The sequence below is a fragment of the Trachurus trachurus genome (assembly GCF_905171665.1).
Source record: "Trachurus trachurus genome assembly, chromosome: 20".
Lineage (NCBI taxonomy): Eukaryota > Metazoa > Chordata > Actinopteri > Carangiformes > Carangidae > Trachurus > Trachurus trachurus.
The window spans coordinates 21,219,371-21,245,743 of record NC_139911.1 but is presented as its reverse complement, the minus strand read 5'-3'; the positions used below and the strand labels follow the sequence as shown (position 1 = coordinate 21,245,743).

Below are 26,373 nucleotides of genomic sequence, written 5' to 3'. Positions count from 1 at the left end.
ACAGGGTTAAGGATAGACACAGTCTGAAGTGTTGTTCAGAGATTGCAGGTGTCAGACAGATATCTGTGGCTCTGTGAGCAACAAAACAGAAGAAATCAATGAACACACTGAACCTACCAAACCACATTCTAGCAACAGACCTCTCAGATGCTGCCTTGAGGAATTTCTCTTTTTCTTCCAGTAATTCATCTCATCTGTGAAACATAATTGTATTGCCTGACCATGAACGCTGCAGTTATGTGATGATGAAGCTGAACCACTAGGCCTGCAAGGCCACATAAATCAAGATACCACTTATTATTTTTATTGTCACCAATACCACACAGCCATAGGTTTTTCACTGTGATGTTTTCTCTTTTTCTTAACTGCTGCAAACAAAACATAAGGAAGTGAAGTGAACAGAACAAGGTCCGGCTTTCAGTCAACGCTCCAGTTCATCACAAAGGTGTTAGTAGGGGGTTAAGGTCGGTCAAGTTCTTCCACACCAAACTGGGAGAACCATTTCTTTACAGGCCTGGCTTTGTGCACAGGGACATTTTCATGTAAAAAGAAGGAACAAAGCTCTTCCTTTAAAATGCCACAGAGAGTGGTAGTAAAAAAAAAAAAAAAAAATTCCATTACCTGGTACTAGGAGGCCTATGAATAGGCTGAAACCTCACATGTAGTGAACATCTAATGGGCTGACTTGCCTCAAAAGACACATTTAGAAAATAAGCAAGCACACCTGCCACTCCACGACCATCATCATCCTGTCTCTGATGAACAGCTGAGAGCTGACAGAGCATCTGAATAACTATTATTTAGGCTCCTCTCTCCCCTCCCAAATGACTGTTTATTACTGCTAAATGCTAACCATTGATATTTCCCCCACAGAGCTCCACTTGTACCACGTTTCCCCGACATCATCAATCTACTATGAACGGTGGGGAGGCAAAAACAGCTTTTCTGTGTCTGCTTTCGACAGGAGGAGGTTTATATGAACTGAGCCAAACAAGCAGTGGCGACCACAAAATCAGCCATAAATATTCTAATTTTACATTTCCACTTTTCTGACAACAAACACCCCCTGTGTCTTCAGCAAGTGAGGCAGCCCCAAGAGAAAGAAATGCTCCACCAAATGTTTGCTGGCTACTATGGTCTGTTTATTGTGAGCTGGGAGCTTTTCTTTGCAGTGGAGGTGTCTGGGCAGCAGAGGAGATATGATATAAAATCTCTCTGCTCCTCTGCTCATTGGAGGATGATCATTTGATTACTGGTATATTACACAGCTGCTCCAAGTCGCTGACAGGAGGAGGAATTCCTCCACTTCCATAGCTGTCATAGAGGACTCATGTCAGTTTCCCACTAGCGTCGGGGCTCGGCTCCTTGTTTATTTTCCCTAGATGTTGAGAAACACTCGGTCCCCTGTCCCTACGCCTCCGTCCCTCTGGGGGTTTTGCAGGGTCTGCTGCTTGGTCGTGGTAGCGTGAGACTCGTCAACAGCACACTGGATGCCGGTCTCTGATTGGCCTTCGGAGGGGAGGTGGGTTTAGGGTGTGGAAAGGGACTCGGGGATCGTGTGTTGGTTTCAAAACAAGACCGACTTCTATTCTGATGTTTGGTAAATCTACATCTGAGCCGGATAAAACTGGATCCGACACAAACCTCTCATTACCTCACCACGCAAATTATTCCTGTACACCTCTCACTCTCACACGATGTTTTAAGTACATGTTGAGATGTTGATTCTGTGAAAAAGTTAAGCACGAAAAGGAAATCTACAGATTAAAGTCTGATCAGCACAGATAATAATAAAGTCAAATCATTTAAGATTTAAGGTAGTGGGTTTATTACACAGTAAAACTTAAACTGTGGAGCGCTGAAAACAGCTTCTACACACCAACAGGTGGCCTAACTAGACCCATCACTCTTTTTACCTACAACGTATGACTTAAAAAAAAAAAGATTAAACAATGATTAACCATGATTTAAAAAATGAGTACAACAGTTTGTGAATAATACTCACAGTATAGGCCTAATACAGATTCTATTTAAATGGACTATTTATAAGTTTTCTCTGCTGCCAAAAGTGGTTTCTTGTTAGGAGAGGGTGGTGACCATTGTGGTCATTGTTGTCTTTACAAGACAATAGAGTTATAAAACATCCTGACTATCTTCAGGGCAGACAGAGGCTACAGTGAGTCGCTGTCGAGTGACAAGACACACAGAAGAGTGGAAGAAAATATGTGATAGAGACACAAGGAGTAAACATTGCTTTCCGCTACATCTTAGCAAGTGGAGGAATGAAGTTGCTGAACTCACGTTTCTTTTAGACTGCTGAGTGAAAGCTCCTTAAAATCTAAGGTAGCCTAAGGCATTTTAAAAACCAGACATTTAATCAACAAAATAAATCTCTACAAAAATGTCATTGTCATCTTCACTTACTGATTAGTCTAACAATATTGCCAACAATCCACTGTGCTACATTATGTAGGCCTATTACTGCCAGAAGACCAAAGCCAAAAGAAAAAAAGAGAAAAAAAAGAAAAGAGTTTGTATATCAACCAGAGAATTCATTTGGTCCTTCCATGTACTGTATTTGTTTATTGTTTTGAGACCATTTTGTGCATTTTGTGCCTTTCTTTGGAAAACTGTGAGTTGACAGGAAATGAGAAGAAAGACAGAGAGATAGGGTACGAGTCGACATGCAATAAAGGTTCCCAGCCAGACTGGAACAGGGGACGATGTGGTTTGTGGTCAGCGCCTTAAGCTCCTCGACCACTGGGACATGCCCAAAATGCTCTTGTAATCTTTTCTGTTTCTATTTTAAGATGAACAAAACGCTGCAATGTTTTGACAGGCATCTTCACTTTATTGCTTATAGCATCACTATTAGTTGCTTAGTCTGCAGAAAAATGGGACAAAACCATAAAATTATAAACAAAATACAGAGAGAATGTAAAAACAACCCATAATGTTACAGTAACAGAAAAACAACCAAGAGAGAGAAGATATGGAAGAAAGGCAACAAATTATGCATAAAGTAATCAATGTGCAACATTCCGTTACTCATACTATGAAAGCATAGCCAATGTGTCTACATAGTTACCTCACTTCACTTTACACAGAAAATAAATAAAGAAATAATGAAAAGAAATCAGCGTTTTTGAGTGGTCACAAACTCAGATGTCACATACTTTGGTAATCCAAGCTAAAACCAATACAGTTTAATACAAAGGCCCTCTCTCTTTAACAGCTGTAATGTCCAGTCTTTGTTGTCTAAAAAGAGGGAAATTCAATATAATGGCAATTTGTGGTTCTGCTGAATTGCGTTGTGCAACACATTTTGTCCCGCCAATTTATATCCACTAGGGCAGATTTGCATCTGAGTGTTTGTTCTGTGTTTACAGACACACCCTGCTCTGCAGAGCTGAACTGGCTCATGGTGTAAATCCAAGCAGAAGAAAGCACAAACCATCTTCTGTACAGCACATGTGATTACAAATGTTTGCTGCACGGACCATGTGCAGATTCAGATTAAAAAGATCACTTTTACATCTGATCACTTTAACAAGGCTGCTGAATTATCTCAGAACGAGAGAGAGGTGTCTGGTAGTGAGCCAGGGAGAAAACAGACAGAGGGAGGATTACAGAGACGAGAGGAATAAACTATGGTATGGCAGCTCGCTCAGTATGATTCTTTGCAGAAGAGGCATCTTAAATGAAAGGGAGCCTTTGTTTGAGGCCATGTGTGGGTCCAACCCATACAGCGACAAAGAGCTTTGTCTCCCACATGTCGGTATCTCGCTTCTATTGAGCCTCCTCCTACATCTCATACCTTGACGATGAGCTGATACTCCGCACCGCATTAATATTTAATAACCAGATCTGATACAGAAAAAAAGGCTACACCCAAGTAATCTGCATTAGTACGAGGCGGGTTTACTGTATGTAAATGAGGACAGGCTCAGGCTGGGTTCTCTGTTGCATTGTGCTTTCTCTCGCTCAGAGATTTCACTGGCATCATCAAAGAGGAGCGGCATCAAAGAGTTGAAATGTTGGGGAGATGGCAGAGGTAGAGAAAACCATCCCTAACTCTGTAAAGTGGGAGTTTGAGAATGGGAAAAAAGGATGCCTCTTCAGTTCAAACAGGATGTATCAGGCAGCAAAATTATATACATAAAGTCATAATACCAGCTTTACTTTGCAATAGATAAAATATCAACGCTGCATTTCTGATAATGTGAAATAGCTACACCAAGTGATTGAAAACTTATCAATTTGAGTGAAAGTGGTCAAAAGATGTTGAAGTAGGTTACAGTGAGGATGAGGTAGCTATAGCAACCAGGACTAATCAGCAAGTCATCAATTTAATAATGATTTAAGGATCTACAGCAGCTCTGTGTTAATTTTTTTTAGCAAAATACTAATTTTAGCTGATTACAGCTAACATGCTAAGTTTATCGTATGTATCAATCTAGTGTAGCGCATTAGCATGAGAACATTGGCTAATAGATCACTATGTCTGTTGTATTATGATTGTATTACTTTTTTTGTTTTTTTCTTTTTGTTCAAAATAAATGGTACATGTCCCATGGTTTTAAATATTGTACTTAATGGTATATTGTGTCTCCTTTAATCTGTTGCTTTTATTTCAGTATAGGGGGACTATCAATGGAAATTAGCCGTGTGGCTAGAATTGAGCCTACATTCACACTTGGAGTGTTGTTGATGTGCATTGTCCCTCTTGATCAAATAAAGGAAATTGAAATTGATAATCAATAAATAAAACCACAGCTGATGGAAAGATATTAGTTTTACAGTTGTGTGTTGGATAAACTGAATTCTGACATGATGGTGGTAGGCTACTAGATGGAATAACCAAAGCGGCTATTCAGTGCAATTCAGCCTCACAGGATGGACCAGAGTGGTGTTAAAAATAAACTGTGAATCGTTCCTGGTTGCAGCTCTAAAAACCCTCCTGAATTCATTTTCATTTAAAAAAAAAAAGAAGAAATCATCCAACATAGAAGCAAATTGTGCTTAAAACCAGACAAGCCCTCAGACATCTTGAGCCGACTCCATCCCTCCTCTTTATTCCCGTCTGGTCAGTGTCAAGGCCTTGAGCCACTGACCGTATCGTGACCTTCAACAGCCACACGCTGCTCTACTGTCCGCCTCCATATCTTTCTCTCTGTCGCTTCAGGATGTCACGGGTCAGTGTCTCGGATGTGTGCGCGTCCACTCAGCATGCAGAGTAACTATCACGGCGCCAACCGTGACAAGAACAAGCAACAGACGGGAAACGCGCAACTCGCCACTCTCCATTCTCATTGAGACGACAGGTTACATTATGTATGATGAGATTTTAGTAATCAGAAAAAAAACATGTGACCTTAACTGAAGCATTTCTCAAATTAAACCCCCCTTACATCCCACATTATCTAAATTAAACGGCTGCCAGGGTCTCCGCTTTCCACAGCATGAATGGCTCGCCCTCTTTCAAAAAAAAGGGGACGCGCAAGGTCACACAACCCCGTGAAGCCGATATTAAACACATCAGGCCTCATCACATCTCACCTACTCATTTTCTCTTGAAGCAATTTGAAGCTTCCCGTGGAGAGGAATGCAGGAGAGCAAGGTGGGTTAGCGGAGCAGATGGATACAGAGTGGACAGCTGCAGCAAAACAAACAGCAACAGGACACAATGTGCTGAAAACACAGTGAAACACGGGTTTAAGTTCTATAGCCTCTTTCAGAAAACCTCTGTCTTATTAAGCTGTAAGAATTAGCCAATTTTTCAGAAAAACCTTTGGATAATGTTGTCATGCTGTTATGAAAACTCATCCACAAAGACTCAGCCTTGACCAAGTCCTGTGCTTTATTGCATAAGTGGGACATGATAAGCATTGTGAGGCCTTCACAAAAGATTAGAAAATGTTTCTGTCTTGCGGATGTTGTGTCTTGTTGTAACCTCGTTGTTTGCAGTTGAGAGGGAATCATCTGCATCTGTGTTTCAGTCCGTACCAGGGCTGCGAGATTACAGTAACCGCGCTGTACTCGCTCCCCATTGTCACTGTGACAAAGCTGCAGATTTACAAGGCCGGAGGGAGAGAGGAGGCAAAACCACAACTGCATTCAAGAAGAAGGAAACTGTCCTGACTGAGACGTGATAAGCATGGTGAATGTGAAAGGGCTCATTACATAAGGCTTTTAGCCATTAACAGTGAATTCCTCAGAAGTGGGGCTTTGATCACATGTCTACCTGTGCGACAGAGGGTGGGCAAAGATGGTACAGTACACATGTTGCTGCATGTGTATTGTAAAGAGCTGTTTGCACACCAATTAACACTGCCAGGCAGAGGTGTTAATGAGCAATCCTGGAGTCTAGGAATAGCTCTTAGTTTATCACAGAAGCTGAAAGAGTATAACCTCTTTTTTTAAAAACCTGTACTTAAAGGGACAACGAGGAGTTTGTATTTGGTTATAAAAAAGTTTCATATTAATGTGGATGAATCTACGTTACCCACACTTGTTAATGGCTCCATTTTCGATAAATATATCGTTCTGTCTCTATCGTTATTTTGTTATTATTATTCCACCATTTCCACCATTTTCTACTTTCGGTTTCCCGGACGCTGCCCGGCGGGTCATGGGAAGAACGCCGCCGAATCGCCGTTTATGGTCGGAACTACGACAGTATCTGATCGTCTTCCAACCTCCGACTTTCATTCTTGATGAATGAAAACATTCTTGGCAAGACGACATGTTTTGCGCCGGTCCAAGAATTTCACAGTGCGCGCGGAGGCTCATGGGAAATGTAGTATGAAAACACTTTGCTTTCCAAAACTTCTCGTTGTCCCTTTAAGCTGAAATGATATAAACCAGTAATATAAAAATATAAAAGACCAATGTTTCTCAAGAAATATCCATTATTGGCAATTTCCTTGAACCACTCTGTGGTGGATCATCCCATGCATTCATTTCCAGCAATTAAGGCAATTAAAAAAGAAATTCTCTGTACCCTCAGAGAACAGGTCACAAGTGACTTAAGAGCTGAAATTAAAAATTGGTATTCAAGCATTCAAGGCTGGATGTTGCTGAAAAGGTTTGAGAAAATATGAAAGCTTCAGTACAAAAACTAACACCTCTGTCAATCATCCTTTTCTAGCACTGCTAGCACCAAGAGCTTTGTGCCTAAACCTACAGATCATATCCTTCAGAAATGTGCTTGTTTGGTACAAGACCCAACAAAAATAACATCATTTCTATGGAGTTTTTCCTCAGATGATGTGAGGGTCTAAGGGCAGAGGATGTTGTTGTGATGCCATGTAAAGCCCTTTGAGACAAACTGTTTGTAAACGGGCTATACAAAGTGCCTTGCCTTGCCATTTCTATTTTTAAATGTTGCATAATGCAAAAAATAATCACAATACAATTTTATTGCATAATATTTAGACCTACTTTTCAGATATATTGAACATTATAGGTAAATTGTTCAATTATACTCACAATGTAAAAAAAAAAGGGATTGAGAAGATGATTTGTTAGATTCTAAACTTCTTTAGATTCTGAACTTTAACATTTCTTCATGAGCTACATGCCCTGAACACTGTGTTTTACATTTTTGGTGTAGTGCTTAATGACTGCTCAGCAGTGTTTCTATTTTGACCAGTTAGTGAAAGATCTGACCACATTCCAAATACAAGATGCTCAATTTATGCTATGAAAGGAATGGAAGCTGCTGACATTTTATCTACGTATATCCATATCTTATCTGATCATCATCTGATAGATCATAACACCTTGGACCAAAACAACTTGGCTGCAGGACGGAGAGATACAGAAGATCCTTTGAACCTTGAGCCATCAGGCTTTTCAATTCTTCTGCAAATGGTAGATGAGCTGCAAGACAAATGAATTTCCCTTTAGAGATTAATAAAGTAATTCTTATTCTTATCTTATCTTAATCAACACAATCAATTGATTATTCTCTAATCAAGATTTCTAATTAAGTCGCAATAATCAGTCTGCCACAAACTCTGAACACAACCCTGTCTACACTCAAACCTCTGAACCTCTCTGGAGCCATGGAGTCCTGCAGCCGACTCCCCTGTTAACACACACCCATGTCTTTCAACCAATCAACCGTTCCTGTGTTGAAGTGGAGAGGGAAAAAAACACACAAGGTCAGGGCGCTCAGGGGCCATTTTATCTGCATAGCTACAGTGTGTTTACTCAGTTTTCTCTTAAGGAAGGGAAGATAAAAGCTCTTTGACTGACAGAGGGTGAAAGCAGAAGAAGTACAGACGGGTTCATACAGCGGTGGCACTACTAAGACAAGGAGCGTGTTTACGAGAAATCCGCCTCATTCAAGAGTGAGCTGCCGTATCTGTGTCTGTTAATCTAGTGTGACGAATATGAGCAGCTTGTGAAGCAGCATCTTGGCTCGGAGACGCCACTAACCATGAGTTGACATTTCAGAGAGAATAGAAAAAGCCTACGTGGGAGAAAAATAACACCCAGCCTTATCACACCTCAGGTCCCACCTGCCTCCCCTCGACCGCGAGAGGTTAAAACTGGATAATGTAGCGAGATAAATTATTATCTCGGCTCCGTTATCGCCACACGGTTCTGTGTTGTGGCTTTTTCATCAAATAATCGCTGGAAGTTATTGCAGCATATCTAATCTGCTTTCGCCTTTTGATGGGAGTTGTGCTGATTTTACAGGACAAGAGTAAAAGTGAGGGGACGGCACGCAGCAAAGGTTGCGAGCAGAAGTTGAACTCGCAATGTCACAATCACAGACCACAGATCTGTCTAGCATCACTTTTAGGGTATTTTTATGCATGTGTTTTGGTCTTAGAATAAGTTAATTGCGTATCTTTAAATCACTGTCTCTGGGTCTTAATGATAGATATTTGGAATAAACAATAAAACCTATGTAGATAGATGGAAATCTATAATCCTGCAAACTCATTAACAGGTTTAGGCACTTTTTCCCCATAAAAACACAACGTTTAATTGTCTTTTACTTTTTTCTTCTTGTTGACAATATCAATATGGTATGGTATGCAGATTTTATGTCTCAATACGCATCAGTATGATATGTTGTGTGTTTGTTTGTTCATTTGTCAGAAACTATTATATTTGTGTTCAGTTTATGGGTTAGGTCAGTGATTTTCAACCTTGGGGTCGGGACCCCATGTGGGGTCGCTTGGAATTCAAATGGGGTCGCCTGGATTATCTAGTAATTGATTAAAAGAAAATGACAGATAATTTTGGTTTTTTTAACTAATTATAATTATTTTAATTAAGGGTTAGGGTTTAAAAACACCACACACAATCTTAAACAATTGCATCTATACTTTCACTTTCTCAAATAAAATGCAACATATAAAAATATCTGAGCTGGCGCATCTTGATAGACGGCCGCGATCACGTGACTGCAAGTGATCATAGGGTCGCCAGAAATTTGTGACGTCAAAATGGGGTCATGAGCCAAAAAAGGTTGGGAACCACTGGGTTAGGTTGTGTATTGGTTGTAATATGGTGTCTAATAATAATAATAATAATCTTTAAGAAAACAAACGTGAGGTCATCAGCAATTATCAAAAATCTCAAAATTACTGTTAAATATTTGAGCTGGATTTCACATTACCCAACACTTAATTAAACCAAACAATCATTTCATGTAGCAAAATTTAATTTTACGGCTGAAAAAACATTAAATTAGATGTTGGGACAGATTTTATTTATCCTGCGGTGAGGCCAAAGTCCTCCTTTCCTCTCTCCCCTTGGAGGAGTCCAAGGTTAACAAGGCTGACCTGTTGTGTGTGTCATTTGCAATAAGGCAAACACACCTCAGATTAAACAGGGGTCAAGTCTTATTGGAATCCTATAGAGCAAGACCCAGATGGGTTTGCAGTGGCTGTATAAAACTAACATGTTTCAAATGATAGAGTTTGCTCTGTTGTTGGAAACAAGACATTTTTGTTTAAAGGAATTCAGTCAATTTCCTGTGTGAAACCATAATAATGAATTGATCAGATACGCTAAAACACTCTCACACACTCACCCCAACAATGTGCAATTTCACACAAGTGCAGAAAAATTCCCTCAGACCAGTCGTCTTACATAACCTCGCACAGCCTGATTCACTCATTTCAAAGCTCTTGCAGAGGATACAGATCAATGATGAGTCATAATTGTAGAAAATCTGTGTGATTCATTCGTTTCTTTTCTTCCTTCTCTCCTCCAAGGAAGGAGCTGATTGATGTCACAGCTGCTCGGCACGCTCCCAACATCATGTCACATTCACACCCGTAGCACACGTAGTCATCTCAATGAATGACACAAACACATTTCACAACGGCCCCACCCCTGCTATCAGGTAAGACTGCTTTTTCATCCTGTCATCATGATCGCACTTTAAGAAAACATCCCAGCTAAGACTCCTTTCTAACCTAATGGCTCCAACAGGAAGTTGTGCTTTAAATGCCGGCCTGGTCCCAGTCAGTACAGACTTGTAGACTCACAGACTCTGACTCAAATCCAGGATGGCTCCAGGTTTTCCCACTGTGAAAACAGCAGGTTATTAAGGGCTGTCGTGCAGACATTTTAAGCCCTCTTATGCATACTTCACATACATCTGCGGTTAGTGGTGGAAAGTAGCTGCATTGATTCAGGTAAAGAGGTGCTAGTTTTCTAAAAGTTGAACTGTGACGGCTATGGGAACTAAGGCCATTTTTTTTATATCATTACCATATGAAGTCACTTTGAGTCTCTTTGCGGACGGATTCTAATCTATTCTGAACAACATAACATTTAACATTTATTGCTCCTTTACTATTTGTGCATCGGTGCAAAACAACAGCACACTAAGCAACGGCCATGCACGGTCATGACACAGAGAAACCGATGGAGTTGTACGAAGTATTGAGAAAAGATTAAGTCCAACATACCGACCTGTGCAGGTTTAAAGCTACAAATGAAGAGACACGAGGGTTTAGTTAACTTTGACTCATTTCCAAAAAGGCTCTTTTGCAGCACAAATAATGATCAAGATAATGAAACATCGGTCTGATTAAGTTTCTCCTGCAGAGCATTGTAGCTTTATATATAGACAGCTAAGTATAAATACATAAATATAAACACAGGAAAACCTGCCACATGCTGTGAGCACTTTGGCAAACATGGTGGCAAAGGGCTGAATAGTGACACATCCCATAGTAAAGAGATATCAGCATTCATTTCTTGAACCTAAGTCAAATATTTACTTTTCTTGTAGTTTTGTTTTGGTCCACCACTTCTGAAGGAAATCTCTCACTTGTTACTGTAGCTGCTAAATGCTCCACTGTACATTCACAAACAAACACTTGGATTATATAACAGACATCTAAACAAATGAAAACTGATTTTGAAATAAAAATAACTGTATTTATGTACATTTCCACTCACAGATAATACAAGATATGTGAGCAAAGTATAGCAACCAAACATAGCTGGTCTCTTAAGACTGCTCTTATTAACACCCTTCACATTACAAATAATTATGCTTCAAAGTTAATGTAAAAACACTATTTGCATCAGATTTGGAATGCAGGACCTTTATTGGTATACTTTTTACACTATTTTTTGTACATTCTGGCAAAAAGCTAAATAGCTTCTCCACTATTGTGTGTGCTGCTGCAGATTTTGCATTGAGGGAATTACCCATGACCTTTTTCACACATTTCAGAAATTCCCAATGTTGGAGGAAAAAAAAAAAGGGGAAGTCCAAAATCTTCCAAAAGCTGCACTTCCTTTTGTATGAAAGACAGTGTGTGTTTTTTTTTATTTTTATAAAACCAAATGATTTATATTTACATGTTCAGAGATTGAGGCAGAACTCCCAGTTTGACTACACAATATAATTGAGCCTTGTGCTTTACAGGCCACACAATGCCTGTGATTTCAGAAAGTGCTGTTTCATTTCATTCCTCATTGAGAATCTGGAGTTCTGGCGCCTTCTTTCACCGAGGCACCTGATGACGTCAATTAAAGGTTTCCAGGGTTTCGGAGCCGGGGTCTGGACACTGGGACTGGGCCTCTGATTTTGCTGAGGCTTCGTGGTCTAAAAAGCTGGATCCCCATTTCGATTATAGTCACTTATTAGTTTCACCCACAGACTCACTCACTCCAACACTCACTCACACATCTGTAACTCTGGCACTGAAGGAACAGAGGAGAAGGTTTACAAAACAGGGATGGGGAGTGTTTTGGAGTTGGTAATGTTTTTCAGGGGAGAAGCCCAGTTCTTGGAATAGCAGCAGCAGCGGCGGTTCTGACTAGGCTGTATATGTTTGCCTCGACCTGAAACTGGCCCGCTTCCCACTTCTTTAAAAACATTTGCAATTGACTGTGTTCCTGGAGAAGCTTAACAAGGTCTGGCAAGAGTCTGCCCGAGTATTAAAGTTCTCCATAAAGCGGGGTAATTTCTGCCCACTGGATTACCCAATTCATGCTTGTAAATCCACACACACTGCTTGCTTCATTGCTACTACAAACCCAGCGGAAGAGCAATATGTTATGTGAGCTCAGGCGACCGCACCCCCGCTGCTGCAGCACAGCTTTCCAGTAAGAAAAAGAGGTGACTCAGGGTGAAGACTCCAAAAAGGCTTGGCAAAGTCTTTTTTGACTAGTCGCCACAGTAGCTGGCCAGCAACAGTTAAAAAAGCTGGAGCTGGAGGCGCGGGACCGGTGCGCTCGGCTGCGCGCACATGTGGGGACTATCATTAGCTTGTAACACTCCCATTAGAGGCAAAACAACATTGTCCAGCAGAAGAAACCACTTACAGAAGAAGTGTGAGAATGCAGCTGAGCAGAAGTTTCACCCTCACAGCTATTGTTGTGTTTATAGGCGTCAATTAGTCGAGAGGCCGAAATTGAGCTTGTTAAGAAGGCCCCGTGTGGAGAAAGAGAAAAGGGGCTTAGGGAAAGTAAGATATGAACAAGATGACGGAGCAGAAGAGATCTGTGTTTCTATTCCAGGGGGATTAAGTGGGAGAAAGTGAGAGTCAACCTGAGCTGGCACCTCAGCACGTGTTCAAACAAAAGCCTGTTGGCAGAGGGGGCGCGGAGACGGCGAGCTGCTGTTTTGTGCCCGTTGCCGTTACGTAACGCTACAGACAAAGCTCAATAGAAGCGTCTGTGAAAAGAACTACCCAGGGGGGGCAGAGGGGAGGGGGAGGGGGAGGGTTACCGTCTGTTTCTCTAAGCCTCATCTACCTGTCCACGCTTTCTGCAAGAGACATCGAGGGCAAAGACAAAAGCGTGTTGTCATGAGCAGAGTGACAGACTGTGGGCTGACAACCAGACTCCAAACAACCCCATGTGAATATAACTCAGGAGGCTGCGTTAATGATGGTGGTGGTGGGGGGGGTGGGGGGGGGTGGGGGTTGCCATAGGTAACGGTGAGACGATGAAATAGGATCCAGGAAGTGCAGTTTGAATAACAGATGCATGAGTCTTGACAGCTTTTTAGGAGGCTAAACACGACACAGCTGTACATGAAAACTCCAGGACAGGATTTCACAATGTTGAATGTTATCATGCTGACAATCAGGTAGTAAAACAGCAGAAAGATGACAACAGAATCTACCAGGAGAATTTGCTTGCACATATTTGATTGTGTGATCACAGTGAACAAGGTTCAATAAATAACCAGCCAACGGAGCAGAAAAATGTATAAAATCTTCTGAATGTTGCATCTTAAACTGTCCCATATGATAAAATCTGAACTCTAAAAGCTTTGTCTATTGTTGTGCTCACTGAAATAAATCAAACTGAACCAGTCAGAGTTTTAAAGGTGGGACCAAGACGGATGATGATCCTGTGGCAGAGCTGGAAAAATGGCTGTTGGATGGATGTTACTGTAGCTGTGCAGGTTCTAGTAAGTCGATTTACAGGAATAACAACAACAGTGAGACGATAACTGTTCCTATTGAGATGCAACAAACGTTCCTAACATCTGATTGGTTAGAGCAGCAATTACTCCCCTCCCCTATACACTGACATTTGACTGCTCTTCATATTTCATTGTTCACAAAGTTAGTTACTATTGATATAAAATGTTACCTGTCTATCAAAAACACTTAAAGGGATAGTTCAACATTTTGGCCCATAGCCATAATCCCTATAGATTTAGGAGTAGGTTCGTTACCTTTAATTGTCAGTGCGTGCAAGCCGTGAGCTGCTCAGAGCTACGCTACGGAGACTAATGGGATTTCTTGGTTTCCCTCATCAAACTCATCAAATACACAATCCAACAACTCCAAAACAAAAGTTGTGACCTGCACATTCACCACACTATGAGATATTAACAGAACGTTACCAGACAGAGTTGTTTTCTAGGTAAATTCATGCAAAACCGCTGATGCACGTTCCTGTGGGGCAGTTTTTCGGCAAGCAGTCTCTGTATTTACGTCTAAAACAACTCTGTCTGGTAACGTTGTGTTATTATCTCATAGCGTGGTGAATGTGCAGGTCACAACTTGTCCACCAGAGCGTTTTGGAGTTGTTGGATTGTGTATTTGATGAGGAAAACCAAGAAATCCCATGAGCCTCCGTAGCATAGCTCTGAGCAGCTCGCGGCTCTGCTCCGCCGTTCTAAAAATAGCTTGTACCGACAATTAAAGGTAACAAACCTACTGCTATGACTATAGGGATTTTGGCAATGGGCCAATTTGCCAAAATGTTGAACTATCCCTTTAATTCCTAAAAAGAAAAACAGAGGACGTGACCTTTGTCTACATATTGGTTCAGCACTGATCATTGTGTAGCAGGGTTGGGGGGCTTTTATTCCCCGACTCCATATTTAATTCAGCAGCCATCTCCCTGACTGATGGCTGCTGCGATGCCGCTCTAATTCAACTGTGGCTCCCACATCAGACTAACCTGCTTTACTTTCAGTCTCCCGAGCTGCATAAACAACGAAGACACATTCAAATTTGGAAAGTAAATGAGGTTGCATCCGCCACACAGGGACGACAGCAGATTTACGAGGCAGTGGAGGTCGGATTTCAGGTTGAGAAACACACTGGATGTTGTTTCTACTCAGGGGGGGAAAAGCAACAATACGGGACTGAACGGTCATGAAGCTAAAATTTGATTTGTATACTCCATGCATGCCTGTTGAGTTTACAGAGTATTTTTGTTCTCATAACATCACCGGGAAATAGCTCACAATTATTGACAGATTTTCACCGGAGCTGTGAGCGAGGCTTTTTCTTTTCAAGTCTGGAAACAACTGTAGAGACACTTCCAGTTTTTCTGCAGGCATCTTCTCATCCAGTCTCTGATTCAGAGGCGAAATGAAAAAGAGCAAATGAAAGATAGACGCAGAGATACCAGAGAGCAGCGTCTTTGGCAAGATGCTTTCACATGTGAAACAAATCAAGTCAAATGAATCTTGATTCAAAAATAAAATTACAGATAGACTTTGCAAGATTGAGAATAAGGGCAGTTGCAAAACATGATGCACAAACAACCTTTATGGTAAATAAATGTCAAGGTCTTGGCAGTGCTTCACATTCACTTCATATGACAACCCATGATTGTGTGTGCACTGTTCCTCCACAACACTCATTCATCCTTTTTATTGTGCATATTTGACACACAGAGACACACACACACAAAGATAGGCATATTTGGTTTCAAAGGTCAAGATAAAGGCGTTTGATGTTGAAGTGCAAAGGAATGAATCAACACTATGTAGCTGCACACTCACTCTTCATATCAGCTGATCAACAAAGTGAAGCAAGCTCCCTTTGAAGCTGTAAAGGTGTGTGTGTATGTGTCACATGCAGTATGATTATCTTTTTTTTTATTGATAATTAAAACAGAGGAGTTAGTATTTCTTTGGATTGCACAGCGCTGCTCAGCTGGGTTTGCGTAATGTTTAAATGACTAATATTCACATGGGTTCTTTGATAGGAGTTACACATAATGGGTAGGGTAGCTGTTAGGAGGTGGAGGACCTTGGCCTAGCAATGCTATTACAGCACCTGTAACGATTTTATAGTCCTCAGACGTTATGGGAACCAGGACAGTGGGAGGATAAAATGATGATTAAGGGCTTCACATTACATTACAGGAACTAACCAGTGTCTGAGACTATTATTATAACTGAGTATCTGTGTGTATCATGGTCACAAGACTATTTGCAAAGCTCTGAATGTGTACAGGGCAACTCCACACTTCCGCCTGCACTTTATATATATAGGGTATATCTATATATATTTTTATTAAGGTTGAGTACATAATGAATCATGTGCACTGTGGTCGACCACACACATCACCCAATTTCTCCATAAGATTTCCTCATAATAATCTGTTTTTTGGTTTGTATTGAAATTCAGATTGTAGTTGGAAACTTAACATACATAGAAGATATACACATGTTTATTAAGTCTATAGTTGAAACCAGGCTTCATCTCAGTCATAGATGTCAGAAGAGCTGTTTTAAGTTGTGCTGTGTGTGCTCCCCTTGGCTGCGGCAGGGCATGAAGCTTTGACAGCAAATGTATATCAGCTGATGATCAAACAGCAGCAGTGGAGAAGTGAAGATGCATCTTTGTTAAGTGATAAGTTGGCAGAGACAGTAGTAGATGGGTGTTTATATAAAGCAAAGGAACTATAGTGACAGTGTATTCCAGTTGGATACAATTTGCGGGAAAGAGAGCGATTAAAAACAGAACGATCTGAACCAAGGCTGAAATACTCAGACTTCTAGTCCCTGCTATGATTCATAATCCAAAAAACGCAGTATTTTACACTTTAAACAACCCAGCTTTTCATCACGCTCGCTCTGCCCTTGGCTTTCACCCTCTCTGCGCTCTCAGTTTTCAATGCAGAGTTTTTGCTTTTAAATTTGTATTCTCAAACCCAGAGCCAAAATAACACGACTGCCATCACTTCAACATTTTCTCAGACGTGACAATTAGAAGAGACAAGAGTGCAACCATCTCCAGACGCTGAGTAACACTTGACATGACTGATCTTGAATCAGTGAACTTCCTCTGTGAAGCAATCTGGTGATTGTTGTCCTTCTGAAATCTACTTGGTTTAAAGATCAGAGAAAGCTGATTTTCTTGGCCATGCTGTATGCTATAGCTTTTTAGATGCTATTGCAAATAATTTGAGCTTTTCTCTCAACCTAAAAAGGTTCATCTTACAGTTTGACATCCAACAATTTCGCATCAACACTAGTATGTATTCGTTCATACAAAGCCTGATTAAACTACTGCTTATTCACCTGAAAGACAGTTCTTTCTCTCCGACTAAGGATTGAAAATTTGAAACCCAAGTGTGACATTTACAAACAAATCTTTCTACATTTTCATCCAATTTTGTGACTGAACTCAATTTTTGCTGTTCTGAAAATATCTTGACATGACATTGGGCTTTTATGTCAATCAAAATCAACCAATCTGAAAATATAAAGTGCAGCATCTTAGTTGGACCTGTATTTTTGAGATTTTAGTGGAGCTTTTTGCTTCAGCGCATTTCATTGAACTGCAAACAGAGACATAAAATCTGGCTCTAGAAACAGGCACTGATAACCGAGAAGAGATGAATAATGATGGGGATTATACAGTTAGAATTATGAAAATCCAAATGAAACTGTTAGGACTTGTGGTACAGTGTGATAAATCCCAGAGGCCTCTCTGCTCATCAAGTCAGCAATGCAAGAAGTATGAAAATTTTAATTTGTTCTACAGATATGCTCATATTTTAAACACTAATTTTCCCACAGCAGTGCCAAAAGATGACTCTGGGAAACTAAGGTCTTTCAAAAATCTGTCTGTGGAGTATGCTTGAGTAGGTATGAGACTTTCCTCAGAGGCATGGATGTGATGTGAACTACTATGACAGTTCCGTGAAAGCCTGCAGACACGTCAGCCATTCCTAGAGGATTCCTTTTCATGCCAGCTTTCCCGTCCGACTGGCAGTGAGATCCGGGTAGCTCCGTTTCACACAGCTGGAGTGGAAAACGCTGACAGTCACCACCATAGATCCCCATCAGATCTGATGAGCCGACCCCCAGAGGCCTCACTGGCCCAACTAGCTCACATTTCACAGTCTGGTGACAGGATCCTTCAAGATCACATGACCCAACATAGCTGAGGCCAAAATACAGGTATGAAAGGTCAAGAAAGCATGATCATGATGGCACATGATAGACTGACCACCAGCTGTTCTGTAATTGCAGCTCGCGCCACCGTTCGCACCACCGCTCACAGCTCCGAGGCAAATGAGTTAATGGGTCATAACAGACTTATTCTTAGCCGGAGGAAGCACCACATCAACAGCAGCTGTAAAGAAACATTAAAACTCATAATATAGCTACTCTGGGCCCAACTAAGTGTTTACCTGTGAATTTTTCACAAATGTCCTACAGAAACAAAGGGAGAATTCTTCTTCTTCAATCACAGAAGGAGTAGATATATTTTTTCTACTGGCAGCAATTAGCTTAAAAAACAATCAAGCAATTAAAATGCTGCTGGCTTCAACCTGCGGATAAATATGGTTCTCTATTTTTTTTTCTTATCTAAAATCCACCTGAAGACACATTTGTAGCAAACAATGATTGGAGACCAATGAGACAGTGGAAGAAAAGATATGTAAATAGCCTAAACAGCTAGCTAATACTAATGCTACTTAACACTAGGTACAGCAAAAATAGCTCATTTCAAATATTTAGCTGTGTAAACCAGATATGGACAATAACTAGAAACAGTACAAAATATACCTAAAACAAGGTCAATGCTTACATTTCCTAAATTCAACATGTTAGCAGTGGGTTTTTGGAGCCATTTTGAAACCAGTTTGACGCTCAGCATGTGGGGTGTGGTGGCACAGATAAGGGTAAAGTGTTATGGATTAGAGGTCTTTTGTTTTTCTTTGATATGCATGTAAGAACATTCTGCAGGTGATGTACAAGTGAGTGTTTGTTTTTTTGATATGACATTTATTTTGCCATGATTTTTACCAATAGCCTATGACGTGGGTGTTGTCTGAGGGAACAAATGTCCAAAGTATTACAAGGACACAAATGACTAAATTGAAAGTCTTAACTGTTTGAGTCAATGAACTACTAATCTTTTGGGACATATTAGGCTATCTCTACCTAACTGTGTAGCTACACTGCCAGCACTGACACATTGAAAAAGAGGTGCAGCCCAGGTCTCTTGGACTACCCCCTCCTCTTCCAACATGAACCCTCAAATCAATTTAACACAAACAGACTAAATATTACAAGTTGATGATAACAGTGTATCATCAAGCTGTTTGCAGGCTGCACTTTACAGCTTCCCTATGGATGCTGACCTGAGGGTGAACCTACCTAAAACCGTCACACAGGTGCTACGCAAGTAGGCCTACTGCTACCTGCTGTTTTATATAAACATGTCTCCTCCATGCCTGTGAAACAGCAGCATGTAAACACCAGTAAGCGTTCAGCCTGCCCTGTGTGTAACACCAGTATCTCTGCTTGGTGTATTTAAAAGGACAGGAGACAGTAATTAGCTCATGTCAATGTGCAATATTACTTTGCAATTCCAAGTGAAACACTCCCGCCGGCTGAGAGGTGTAGTGAAACTTTATGACAACAGCTGTAAAATGCACAGCAGAAAACTGCATCTCTAATACAGTCTGACAGTCTGGGTCAAAGACACCCGAGCTGTAAAACACAGTAAGGCACCGCACAGGGGAAGCTAAATTACACAGTGTCATTAAAACATACATAAATCAGATGCTGTGTCTACAGTGGTGGAGCCGCAGGTCTCTGTTATTTCCGCATAGTCAACGTTAGTAACCTTTATTCAACCGTCCTGCAGATTAAATGAAAGACGCACCTACTGCACACATGCAGATGCATCCACTTCTGTATGCTGTGCTAAATTCATGTTTACACAGGTCAGGTGAGCCAGGTAGTCAGGTTACAGTTCATCCCATAGGGAACTTGAATGAGTGGATGAAATTGCATGTCAATCCATGCAGCAGTTCGTTGACACATTTCCATGGTGCTAGAGGAAAACCCTCCTGAATTACATGGAAATCTCTAACCCTAAACCTGAACTACTGGATGAAAAGTCAGAAGATCCCCACCCCACAGTCATTAAGATTCACCCTCTGGCAACGATCAATGTCATCATCAGTCCATCCAACAGTTGCTAAGATATTTTAGTCTGAACCCAAGTTGTGGACCAGCCAACCAACACACTGACTGAAATTACCTTCCTTAGGTTTGTGCCTCTGGCGTGGCTAAAAACAGTCGAGTATCAAAGTAGCCAACGGCACAAATCATTATTTTTGTATTCTAGGAATTAAAGGGTGTGAATAGGTTTCCTAGTAAACCTTTAATCCCTAAGCAACAGGCCGAGTGGGCTGCCGTTGGCAGAGCGACCGTGTTAACAGGTGGATCAAGGCTGACTGTCCCTGCTCCTTGTTTCCCCTCTAGGGAAATCTGAGTGGATGTCATTCCTCACAGGGCAGCTGTCAAACCAGCGAGCATGCCTCCGCTGCTGGAGTATTATGGAGTGCAAGTCATTAGGAGAATCCCCTGAGGACAGGCAGCGCTCGCTCCAAGTTACAGCCTGATATGAGCTTATGAGGGCCAATGCTCTTTGGGCCCATTTTCTCTGTTTAATGGCTCTGGCTTTACAACCTCACAGAAAATATCTGAATGCTGCTGCAGGTTTACTGCTCCACATACATCACAAGCGTAAAGCAATGACATTTGGTCGCCCTTCATTTGACTAAAATTATCCTACCGAGAGTCACTGGTTGCTGATCACACACACAACACTGCATAGGAAAATTACTACTACAGGTAGGGGAACTATAAAAATATTCTCAGTTTTCAAGCTCATATAAAGCTGTATTTTGAATATCTGTGGGTTTAGACCTTTGATTAGTAAAATTAAGGTTTTTGTTTAAAAGGTTTATTTAACAGGTCACGAACACCATATCAAAGCAAAAAACACATTTGACATTTTGGTAACTGTACTCTATTGCTGTGGCTCATTCTAATTTTATTACTTTCTTACTATAGACATGACAGCGCCCTACCTATACTGCATTTACTGTCTGTGAAGTGCAAAACACTTGTTATGGGAGAGATAGTAGCTTGTAAGATTATTGCATCAGGTGAATCCTGCATCAGCATAACCAGGGCTGCATATTGTAGTATCGTAGTATAGAACTTTATCCTTAAAAACACTCAAATAACATGATTTTTTAAATATGATTTTGAATATAGATTTTACATTTTATAGCAGAGATCGGCTACATGCTTGAAACAAAGATGATCACTGCAAACAAAAAAATCTTTACATTCCATATTTGATCATTTTAAAGTGGAAAAAAGCCAACATGCTATTTCACTATCTCAATAAACACAAAATGTTGCATGCAACGCTTTTGGTTTTGGCCATAATCAGCTAATTAAATTGATCAAGAGATCAGGAAACCAGAATATTAACAGATAATAACATAATGAACAAATGCTTTGTTATCAATACAGAGCATTTATACCTAGAAGTAATAAGATGTGTTAACGTTGTGTCACAGTAAGCCACAACACTGACTGTGAGCAAAACTGCACAATACCAGGAGCCAGAAACGAAAGCAGCTTAATGTTATTCAGTCATGATGCAGTGATGCATGATGCATGAACAAAGTAAATATTTAGCAGTAAACTAAGCCAATAAATGAATATGGAGGTTTTCCCCACCTCCAGTCGCTGCACCTGTGTCGCTGCCTTCAGTGAACACAAGCTCATGTGAGCACTGACACAGGCGTGAAATTTTGGTTAACATGGCGATGCAGAAAACAGCATCTGCCCATCGAATTTGACCTCACATATTCATCTGCGAGTTAACACCACAGTGAATGAATGCAGTCTTCTGCCTCTTTCTCATCCCTCTGTGCGAGCAGATGGAAGACGGAGCCTGGAAATGGAAGAAGGAGCAATTAACGGAATGAGTCCCGAGCAGTTCTGGCGCACCGCAGAGCGCTGCTGGGTGTGCGTCCACTTCAGGAGCTTTGGCCTGCTGCATTATCGAGCTAAGATCACGGGGGGCCGGTGATAATCTTCTGTCCAAGCTGGACTGTAATAAAACAAGCTCAGTGTGACAGGTCAGGTGGACTCTGTCTCTGGTGAACCCACCTCCCACCGCTCTGAGCTCTCAGCCAGACAGACAGTGAAATGTTGCCATGGAGTCCGTACGCTGTGGGATAATAACCTGCAAGCCCCATTTTTGTGCTTCCAAATTTGTTTAAAGAAATATAGCAGTATTACTGTAAAAGTCTACAGAAGAAGCCATCAGCAGTTTCTGATCACAATCTAACTATGGATGTACAGACTATTATCAATGGGAAGCCTTTAACCCTCCTGATGTCCTTCTGGGTCAAATTGACCCAATCTGTTCACTTCCTCCATCCTTCCTTTCTCCCTTCCTTCTTTCCACAATCCTTTTTCCCCTTCTTTCTTTCTTTCTTTCTTTCTTTCTTTCTTTCTTTCTTTCCTTCCTTCCTTCCTAGGGCTGGACGATTATGGCAAAAATCATAATCACGATTATTTTGGTCAATATTGAAATCACGATTATTTACACGATTATGGGGGGGGACCAGGATTTATAGCTTGACCATGCCACATTATTACCTTAAATAAACAGTGCCAATGTGTGTTTAAGGTTTTTAAGTTTATAATTTTAAATATTTATTCAAAATGTATTTAAAACTTTAAAAAAATAAAACTTTTTTTTTTTAAGTTTTATGATCCAGCAGCAGAAACTATACAGGATGTTTAGCTTAACTTTTCTAAATTTTTACCTTGAATAAACAGATTTGGAGTAATTGTCATGGTTTAACAATTAAGAGGGAGAATGGAGGCTCTCTGCTTCCCTGTGTGTCGCTTATTGCGTCTCTGGGATGAAATCCAACCTGGGAAGATCAGAGCCTCCGCCCCGCTGCGCTGTCCCAGCTCTCGTCACAAACGCACCCCATAACTTTTTTTTTTTTTTTTTTTTGACGCGCCCCATAAGTGATCTCTTGTTTATGACAGATTAAATTACACAAATACACGTCGTAACATCGTATAACGTTATCCGCCGCTCTACAGATTGCTTTGTAAACATATGCACATGTAGCCTACGGGCCGGGGGAGGAGGAGGAGGAGGAGGAGGAGGAGGGTTGTTGTTGTGCGGCCACTTTGAGGAGACGAGCGAGTGTTTTAAATTATTATTTCCCGTTCATTCGTCCTGAGCGGTGGCCGCTGCTCTCTCTTCACTGGCGCTGATTTTTAAATGCCGCCGTCAACACATGAGTGGACTCGTCCACAGCATTAACTGAGAGAGGAGTGCAGTGCAGGCGCGGGGGCGGAAGCGCGCATGTGTGTTTTTCAGAATAAAACACCAATAGACAAAAAAATAATCGTTTTTCTTCGATTACAGTGTTTTTATGATCGTGAGAAGCCAAAATCGTAATCACGATCAAAATTCGATTAATCGTCCAGCCCTATTCCTTCCTTCCTTCCTTCCTTCCTTCCTTCCTTCCTTCCTTCCTTCCTTCCTTCCTTCCTTCCTTCCCTTCCCTTCACCCTTACTTCTTCTTCCTTCCTCTTTTGATCCAGTTGACCTGGTCTGTTCCCTCCCTCCATCTTTCTTTCCTTCCCTTTTCCCTACCTCCTTTCCACAATCCTTTTTGCCTCCCTTCGTCCTTCTTTTTTGACCCAATCTGTTCCCTCCCTCCATCTATCTTCCTTCCTTTTTCCCTTCCTTCTTTCCTCCCATCGTTCCCTTTGTCCTTCTTTCTTTCTTTCCCTTCATCCTTCCTTCCTTCCTTCCTTCTATCCCTTAGTCCTTTCTTCCTTTTTTCCCTTCGTCCTTCCTTTCTTCTTTCTTTTCGTCCTTCCTTCCTTCCTTCCTTCCTTCCTTCCTTCCTTCCTTCCTTCTATCCCTTTATCCTTCCTTCCTTCCTTCTTTCCCTTTGTCCTTCCTTCCTTCCTTCTTTCCCTTTGTCCTTCCTTCCTTCCTAACTTCCTTCCTTCCTTGACCCAGGAGGACAGCAGGAGGGTATAGTGATTCCAGGTTCTGGGCCCAGTTGTTCAAAGGTAATCCAATCGGATTTTGGATAATGGATTGGATCAAATCTTGAAAATGGGTTGTTCAAAACCAAAAACGGATTCTGAGATCGGATTAGATCACGTAATCCAATCTTGGTTTTGATCTGGATAAAACCCTCAGTTTGTGTTGTTCAAAACTTTTTAGTAGGATCGGGATAACTTTGATCCAAAAAAACAGGATTATTCTGATCCCAGCAGTTAGGTGGATTCAGGGTGGAATCAGGGGGATTTCAGGAACAAAATGTGATTTTAATTCAATTCAAACTGGTCAAATAAACAACATTCATCATGTAGTAGATATACATTTATGTATTGATCTTTTTTAACCTAGTTTTCAAACCATACAGTTGACACTTTATACTACGTTGCACCACAGACCAGTAATGTAGAAATTAAATAATCCACTCAATAGCTGTCAAATCAAACAAAAAAGTATTCAATTCTAACTCTAATTGGAAACTTATTACAGACACATCCAAATATCATTGTTCAAAAATAGTTTCTGACAATGGCATCTCTTACTGCATGACCAGTCACTCTCTCGTTCTGAGAGAAAGTCGGAGGTATGTCTTCGTTCTCAGCTGGCTCAGGTGCATCATTAACCTCATCACAGAGAGGGACATTCCGCTTTGTAGCAATATTATGCAGGACAATACAAGCAAGTATTATGTTGCACACTCCTCGGGGTTCCACTCGCAAGTAGTTGAGGCACGCAAAGCGCCTCTTCAGAACTCCATTTAAGCGCTCAATGGTACACCTTGTTTTGCAATGAGCAGTGTTGAAGCGTGCCTGCTCAGGTGTGTTCGGTGCAAGAAAAGGGGTCATCAGCCATGGTAGGAGTGGATAGCCGCTGTCTCCTAATATTATGCCATCCGGTCGGTTGGTCTGGAGCTTTCTGTAGAGAGCGCTTTCCCTCAGGATACGCGCATCGTGGACAGACCCAGGCCACTTCACAACACAGTTTGTGATGAGGAGGTCAGCATCACCCACAAGTTGTACGTTTATGCTGTGTCTTCCCTTCCTGTTGACGTACTCCCACTCTCTCTCATGGGGGGCTTGTATACACACATGAGTGCAATCAATAACCCCAATAGTATTGGGCATGTTCCCCAAGAGTAAGAACTTGCGCTTGGTCTGGAAAATCTGGTCATCCCTTGGAAAACAAACAAACTGATTGACCAGGCTGGCCAAAGTGACTGACACAGCTTTCACCACCTTACTCACAGTTGATTTGTCCACTCCTATACTGTCACCAACAACTTGGTAAAAAGAACCGGATGCATAGAAGCGCAGAGCAATGAGGACCTGTTCTTCCACAGACAGACTGTGACTCCTTCTGGTTCTGCGTTGAAGCTCTGGCCTGACAAGGTCTGCAATGTATTTAATATCAGCATTCCCAAACCGAAACCGATCATAAAGCTCCTCACTGGTGTATTGCTCTAGTGGTTTTGAACGCTCAACATACACTCTTCTATTGTATTCTCTCCTTCTAAAATGGTAGTGGCGATGGACTATACCTGCCATGTCAGTGGCCCTGTGTAAGTCCTCTGAGAAAGACTAAATGAGATGTCTGTTTGACGAGCTGATGGTCTACACCTTGTTCGCAATCAATCAATCAATCCTGCCCAGGGCCTATATAACCTCTGTGCACCATACCAAACAGGTGGAACCATGGACTCAAAAGGATCTAATTTCACAGTGGCAGAAACCCATGCCCTGCTGGAAGGTGTAAGGCGTCATTATGCCTCAATAGTAGGACGTTTTAGTTCTACAAAGGGAGGAGAACTGACCAACAAGAAGAAAAACGATGTTTGGGCTGAAATCACACAGAATGTAAATGCCACAGGATCTGGCCAGAAGAGGACGACTGATCAGGTAAAATTTAGATGGAAGAATCTAAAGGCCAAAGCAACAAAGGACCACTCAGAGGCAAAAAACACTCAAACAGGCAACAAGCCCTTCAAGAGAGGTGAATACACTGACTTGGTTCTTGACATTATTGGAGGGGAGCATTCACAAGCTCTACATGGGATTCAGGGTGTTGCAGAGGATGGTGAGCCCACAGTTGAAGAGGAAAGTGAATCAGTTCCTACTGATGCAGAGGAAACAGTGATCCTTGATCTCAGTACTGTGGAAGAAGGTGGATCTGCACAAGTAGAGACACTAATCACTGCAACAGGAAGTCAAAGAGGCTTAAAACGTTCTTTGCCAAACAAAGATGATGA

At 41.3% G+C, this 26,373-nt stretch overlaps 2 protein-coding genes across 3 annotated transcripts in view; both read right to left on the bottom strand.

Moving 5' to 3' along the window:
- nrbp2b (nuclear receptor binding protein 2b) overlaps nucleotides 1-26,373 on the bottom strand; it is a 42,540-nt gene that overhangs the window by 10,668 nt on the left and 5,499 nt on the right. The window lies entirely within an intron of this gene.
- On the bottom strand, nucleotides 1,379-25,672 carry LOC311003449 (putative nuclease HARBI1; the record flags this gene model as incomplete). The annotated part of the gene is made up of 2 exons (XM_083995216.1): nucleotides 1,379-1,509; nucleotides 24,679-25,672. The coding sequence occupies 2 exons, from the start codon at nucleotides 25,670-25,672 to the stop codon at nucleotides 1,379-1,381; spliced, it is 1,125 nt and encodes a 374-aa protein (XP_083851342.1).